Genomic DNA, 6,588 nt, shown 5'->3' on the forward strand with positions numbered 1-6,588 from the left:
TCGGACGGCCGAAAAAGGAGCCCACCTATTCCGGGGCTGCTATAAATCCGAGGAGGCCGTCTCCTCCCCACCCCCTCTCGCCGTCCGCCGCTACTCCCCTGCCTCCCCCAGAGCTCGTTAGGGTTTTCTCCTTTTTCGGGGGAGAAATCTCAAGAGGCGGCACCATGCTCGTGTACCAGGACAAGCTTTCCGGTTCGTCCCCCCGCCTCTGTATTTCCCCACGGTTTTCGCGTCTTTTAAGCTTGTTTCGATGGAATCGGGCTTCTACTGGCTAGAAGCTAGATCTGATCGCTTTCGGACTAGCTAGATCTGATCGCTTTCTTGAATCGGTTGTTTAGTCGTCGGTTGCTGACGCGGATTGGCTAACTGGTAACCGGGATTCGCTCGCTAATCGGTAGATCTCCGTGCGGTCTGGGGTTAGGACTTGGGTTTTATCTATCTGTTCATGCGTTCCTACGATGGATTTCACTGAATGTGCTGTATTTGATGTGTCGCAGGCGACGAGCTTCTGTCGGATTCGTTCCCGTACAGGGAGCTGGAGAACGGCGTGCTCTGGGAAGTCGACGGCCATGTAAGCGTTATATTCTCAGCTGCTCTGTGTGCGGTGCTTGGTTAGGTTATCTGGGTAGATCACGTGCTAGTTGGTTAATTCGACCTCGTCAATTTTGTCTCACAAAACACAGATCTGAATGAGCACCTTTCATCTAGGCATGGGATAGATTGATGACTGTTTTATTATCATATGAGTTATCCAGTTACCAGGCTTGTATCTGCTTTCATGGCGTGTTAGTCCTTGTTATTATATTGTGCAGCGTTGACACTTCTAATGTTAAAATTAAGCATGTTTGTATCCTCTATTGGGGTTAGAGGTTTGGATTGATTGGTATGTTTTTTCTACACAAGCAAAAAAGATTACTGCTCGTTGGTCCGGTGGATCTGCTTGTGTAAACAATTTCAACTTCTAAAAGTTATTGTGCACACACATGATTATCAACCGTTCATATCTAAAGCGCTCACACTGCACATACACACATGATTTATCAACCGTTCATATCTGAAGCTCTCACACTGCACATTACTTTTCTTTGTGCTAACATCGTTCAGATGTTTTAGTTGTTTATTTGACCTGTATCGTTTTGAATGCTTGTAGTGGGTCGTTCAAGGAGCAGTTGATGTGGACATTGGAGCCAATCCCTCTGCTGAGGGTGGTGGTGATGATGAGGGTGTCGATGACCAGGCCGTGAAGGTGGTTGACATTGTTGACACCTTCCGTCTTCAGGTTGCTTGCTCTTTTTGATGCTCTTGACCTCTCTACAGTGTATGCACTTGATGATAGTGCTAAGCCCCCATTACCTTTTGCAGGAGCAACCTGCTTTTGACAAGAAGCAGTTTATCTCTCACATGAAGCGCTACATCAAGAACCTCTCTGCCAAGCTTGAAGGGGATGACCTAGATGTTTTCAAGAAGAATGTTGAGTCTGCCACAAAGTATCTTCTTAGCAAGCTCAAGGACCTTCAGTTGTAAGTTCTCTCTTTGCCTTGCTCGAAAGTGCAGGCACTGTTTATCATTGGTCCGTCCAGACACGTTAGTACTTTATTCTTACTTTGGTATTTTAGATGCTGGTAATTTATTCTATTTAACTTAAATCAGTGACAGCATTTTTTTTATATTTTGGGGAAGGTAGTAATAATCTATGCATTCAACTTACGCAAGTTCTAAAACTGGTGTTTCAGCTTTGTTGGCGAGAGCATGCATGATGATGGCGGCGTGGTGTTCGCCTACTACAAGGAGGGAGCTGCTGATCCAACTTTCCTGTACTTTGCACATGGGCTGAAAGAGGTCAAGTGCTAATCGCACTGTATGCTAAAATCTATGCGGTCGTCAGTATTTTTGCTCTGCTCTATGGTTGTCAGTCGACTCTCCAATGTTGTGTCGGTAACTATCAGATGTTGAGTGTCTTGAAAACTTTCTGATAATTGTGGGATTTGCTTTGTAATGGTAATCGTGAAATTGGTGTGGTTATGTTTTGGTCAATGCCTCGGCTTTTACTCGCTAGAATCAAGCGATTTTGCCCTGTTATTCTATCAGATTATCTTATGTCTTTTGTACTTGGTCATTTTGACGTAACACAGCATTGCTACGTTGAGCAAAGCAAAATGATCAATCATCGTTTGATAAGAATCATTCGAAATCAAGAACAAAATGATGAGTTTCACAATTCAGAAGCACTTCAGATCTAGTTCGTTTTCCACCTAATTTTGATATTCCACATGTTCTGCTCTTATCCAGTTTTCGGTTAAGTTACAAACACAGCTTTCTGAATTTTCAGAACACTGAGTAGAAACGAACATCTTGGAATTTTCAATGGAAAATGTGGCCAAGAGAATCGCATGTTCAGGCGAAGCCGGAGATCATCCCCATTTCCATTAACGAAACATCAAATCATCACGACACACACCCTCTAGGCTCTAGCAGATGAAACTCGCTCCCACTCACACTCTGCTTCGGTTTGACGCGCACAGCCGGACTCGATGCATCTCAGGCGACCTGGACCTGGATGGTCTTGGGCTTCTTGGGCTCGGGCGGCGGCAGCTTCTCGACGGTGACGGTGAGCACGCCGTCGCGGCACACGGCGGAGATCTTCTCCATGTCGGCGTTCTCTGGCAGCACGAACTTGCGCATCAGCTTGCCCATGCGGCGCTCCATCCGCAGGTACTTGGCGTCCTCCTTCTCCTCCCTCCGCCGCTCGCCGCTGATCACCAGCACCCTCTCGTCCTCCACCTGCACCTTGATGTCGCCGGACCCGAGCCCCGGCATGTCCACCACGAACGCGTACGCGCCCGGCAGCTCCTTCACGTCGGCCGGGGTGGCCGCCATGGCGCGCGCGTCGCGGACGTAGGCGCGCGTCGGGCCCTGCTTCTCGCCGCCGGCGGCACCGGCTCCACCAGCCTCCCCGTCCGGGATGTCCAGCAGGTGCTGCAGGGCGGTCATCATCGGGTTCTCCAAGCCAAACACCATGCCCGCCATTCTCGCTCGCTGATCTCGAGCTCGGTCGGTCTCTCCTCGGGTTGGGCTTGCGTTGGATCGCTCGTTGAATCTTGTGGAATGCTTTGGTGGCGATGCGATGGCGAGGAGGGAGTTTATGTAGGTCGCCGGGCGCGGTGAGTCCGGAAGGCGATGGAAACTTCTGAAAGGTGGTCGAACAAGCGCTGTGCGGCAGGGAGTTCTTCGCCCGCTGATGGAGAAAGTTCTAGAGGTTCCACCTTCGTAATTGTTTTGTGGTAGCCTTAGGCCCCAGATGTCATTCGGGGCAGCAGAGAGACATTTTTTTCTAGGATGGGCATAGAGAGATTTTTTCTTTTGAAAAAAAAAACGCATACAGAGTTTTTTTGGGGGGCAAAGGACTTTTATTCAAAACTAGTAAATGTTGTGTGTGCACCACATACATGTTGAGAACAATAATCGTGTGGCTATATCTCGGGCGACTTAGACTGAGATTTAGCAAGTCTTATAATATACTCCCTCGGTTCCTATTTATAAGCCATTTTAGAAATTCCAACATGAACGACATACACATAGGAAATAAAATGTATGTTTATATACATTGGATGTAGGTCTATGGACCCCGATAAAAACACATAGTGCCATTCCATCTCATCATTTGCACCTTCTCTTTCATCATGCCATACAATGGAACTCTATTTCTTCAAAATCCATATGAAGACGTGTATAACAAAGGTCTTCAAGATAGAATACACAAAGGCCTTAAAATTGCCAGAAAAAACTTAGTCATACAACCAAAGATGAAAAAAGCGGTAGGCGTAAGCAAGGCGATTGGCCCTCGCCTAGTGCCTAGGCAGTGCTTAAGCGCCCTAGGCACGGTCTAGGCGGTAATACAGTTTCTACTATCAGGTCTATCTATGGTTATTACATGGGTATCAATATTAATTTAGGGCATATAAATAAGTTAACTACCCGCTATTGCCATAGGAATATGGCCCATTTGACATACAATGCAATATGGCATGATTGCTCGCTTGGGTAGGCAATTCTTGCTTGCCTGCCTACACTTACACTTATGTCCTAGGCGAGGCGTTGGCCATCACCTATGCGTGTCTAAGCGTCACCTAGGCACTGTCTTTTTCAAGACTACATACAACACACATGCAACTCTGGCTCTTCAAAACCGTGCCAAGTCTCTATGGTTACAATTGAGCGACTATTTCAGGCTCTAAAAGATTTATCTTTAGTCAGTTTCCCCCCATCATCCGATATGCATCCAACGGACCCGTAACCTTCTTCCTCCAGGCCCAATGCCATCACACACGAACGCTCACTACAGCCCGAGCTGCAGCCACCGTCGTCGGTCATCCCTCTAACCCACCTTCACCCGAACCCCACAACCCACCGCATCCTACATGTCCTCCGTCGACGATGCCACGACAAACTGCGTCGTCCCTGCCTTCGTCTAGGTCCTAGCTCTCCATCTTGGAGACACCGCGACAGGTAGTGTCACCTCCATCTCGGCCTTAGAACCATCTCACCTACTTCTCAATCACATGTTGACTGGCATGGTTGAAAATTTCAGTCAGCTGATAAATAACAAACACATTTATAATTACAAGAAATAACTTCACTTCTATAGGGGAAGGTACATACTTGATTTATAGAAGCTATAAATATGGAAGGGCCTCAAAAGAATTTAATGACACCCTTGTTGTTATGATGTTGACTCTTCCAAGGGTTGATTGTGAACCAACAGTTTTATATAGAAATAGGAGATTACAAACAAGAACCAAGAAGAAAGAGTATACTAGGAAGCTATCACACCATAACTCTCGAGATGAATTTTTGTTTTTGCACAAATTTTACAACTTCTGTCCTTTTGGGGAGACGTCAAATTACAAGTGACGTCCCTCATTACATCGCTTAGGCCGCAAACAAAACTATAGAGTTATACATTTTAGGCAAAAAGGGATTAAATCAAATAAAGCCACTCATGAAAAAGCCCACGGAAAGATTTCATGTCCACTAAGAAAAGATAAATGAATTAAAACAGTTTTCTTAAGGTACACCTTGCTATTAATAAGACCACTCTTCTTTCTATTAGCAGAGAAAATAAAGGTGACATGGGGCTTTGCCGCTTTGCCTTTTGTGGGGAGAGATGAAAACACCCATCTGTTGGGGAACGTAGCAGAAATTCAAAATTTTCTACGCATCACCAAGATCAATCTATGGAGTAATCTAGCAACGAGGGGAAGGGGAGTGCATCTACATACCCTTGTAGATCGCGATGCGGAAGCGTTGCAAGAATGCGGATGAGGGAGTCGTACTCGTAGCGATTCAGATCGCGGTTGATTCCGATCCAAGCACCGAAGAACGGTGCCTCCGCGTTCAACACACGTGCAGCCCGGTGACGTCTCCCATGCCTTGATCCAGCAAGGAGAGAGGGAGAGGTTGGGGAAGACTCCATCCAGCAGCAGCACAACGGCGTGGTGGTGGTGGAGGAGCGTGGCAATCCCGCAGGGCTTCGCCAAGCACCGCGGGAGAGGAGGAGGAGGGAGAGGGGTTAGGGCTGCACCGAAAGAGAGACGTTCTCGTGTGTCTTGGGCAGCCCAAACCTCAACTATATATAGGGGGGGAGGGGGCTGCGCCCCCCTTAGGGTTTCCACCCCCAAGAGGAGGCGGCCAGCCCTAGATCCCATCAAGGGGGGCGGCCAAGGGGAGGAGAGGGGGGGCGCCCCACTAGATGGGCCCTAAGGCCCATCTGGACCTAGGGTTTGCCCCCTCCCACTCTCCCATGCGCCTTGGGCCTTGGTGGGGGGGCGCACCAGCCCACCTGGGGCTGGTCCCCTCCCACACTTGGCCCACACAGCCTTCTGGGGATGGTGGCCCCACTTGGTGGACCCCCGGGACCCTTCCGGTGGTCCCGGTACATTACCGATTTCACCTGAAACTTTTCCGGTGACCAAAACAGGACTTCCCATATATAAATCTTTACCTCCGGACCATTCCGGAACTCCTCGTGACATCCGAGATCTCATCCGGGACTCCGAACAACATTCGGTAACCACGTACATACTTTCCCTATAACCCTAGCGTCATCGAACCTTAAGCGTGTAGACCCTACGGGTTCGGGAACCATGCAGACATGACCGAGACGTTCTCCGGTCAATAACCAACAGCGGGATCTGGATACCCATGTTGGCTCCCACATGTTCCACGATGATCTCATCGGATGAACCACGATGTCGGCCAATCAATCCCGTATGCAATTCCCTTTGTCTATCGGTATGTTACTTGCCCGAGATTCGATCGTCGGTATCCCGATACCTTGTTCAATCTCGTTACCGGCAAGTCTCTTTACTCGTTCCGTAACTCACATCATCCCGTGATAAACTCCTTGGTCACATTGTGCACATTATGATGATGTCCTACCGAGTGGGCCCAGAGATACCTCTCCGTTTACACGGAGTGACAAATCCCAGTCTCGATTCGTGCCAACCCAACAGACACTTTCGGAGATACCCGTAGTGCACCTTTATAGCCACCCAGTTACGTTGTGACGCTTGGCACACCCAAAGCATT

General features: G+C 48.3%; 2 protein-coding genes across 2 annotated transcripts; one reads left to right on the plus strand and one right to left on the minus strand.

Annotated features, from left to right (window-relative positions):
* On the plus strand, nt 1–2,034 carry LOC109785075 (translationally-controlled tumor protein homolog). Its single transcript, XM_020343681.4, has 5 exons — nt 1–192; nt 498–571; nt 1,151–1,279; nt 1,363–1,520; nt 1,734–2,034. Exons 1-5 carry the CDS (start codon nt 165–167, stop codon nt 1,849–1,851), a joined length of 507 nt encoding a protein of 168 aa, XP_020199270.1. The 5' UTR covers nt 1–164; the 3' UTR covers nt 1,852–2,034.
* A 359-nt stretch (nt 2,035–2,393) lies between these two features.
* On the minus strand, nt 2,394–3,143 carry LOC109785076 (17.5 kDa class II heat shock protein-like). The gene has a single exon (XM_020343682.4). It carries the CDS (start codon nt 3,025–3,027, stop codon nt 2,539–2,541), a length of 489 nt encoding a protein of 162 aa, XP_020199271.1. The 5' UTR covers nt 3,028–3,143; the 3' UTR covers nt 2,394–2,538.
* Between the last annotated feature and the right edge of the window lie 3,445 nt (nt 3,144–6,588).

This window comes from Aegilops tauschii, chromosome 4 (assembly GCF_002575655.3).
Source record: "Aegilops tauschii subsp. strangulata cultivar AL8/78 chromosome 4, Aet v6.0, whole genome shotgun sequence".
Lineage (NCBI taxonomy): Eukaryota > Viridiplantae > Streptophyta > Magnoliopsida > Poales > Poaceae > Aegilops > Aegilops tauschii.

Bases quoted from the DNA above. Each gene is read 5' to 3' on its own strand.
- LOC109785076 (XM_020343682.4), bottom strand. From the start codon at position 3,027: ATGGCGGGCATGGTGTTTGGCTTGGAGAACCCGATGATGACCGCCCTG.
- LOC109785075 (XM_020343681.4), top strand. From the start codon at position 165: ATGCTCGTGTACCAGGACAAGCTTTCCG. The intron at 1,280-1,362 runs GTTGCTTGCTCT...TACCTTTTGCAG, and splicing joins TTGACACCTTCCGTCTTCAG to GAGCAACCTGCTTTTGACAA. The intron at 1,521-1,733 runs GTAAGTTCTCTC...CTGGTGTTTCAG, and splicing joins AAGCTCAAGGACCTTCAGTT to CTTTGTTGGCGAGAGCATGC.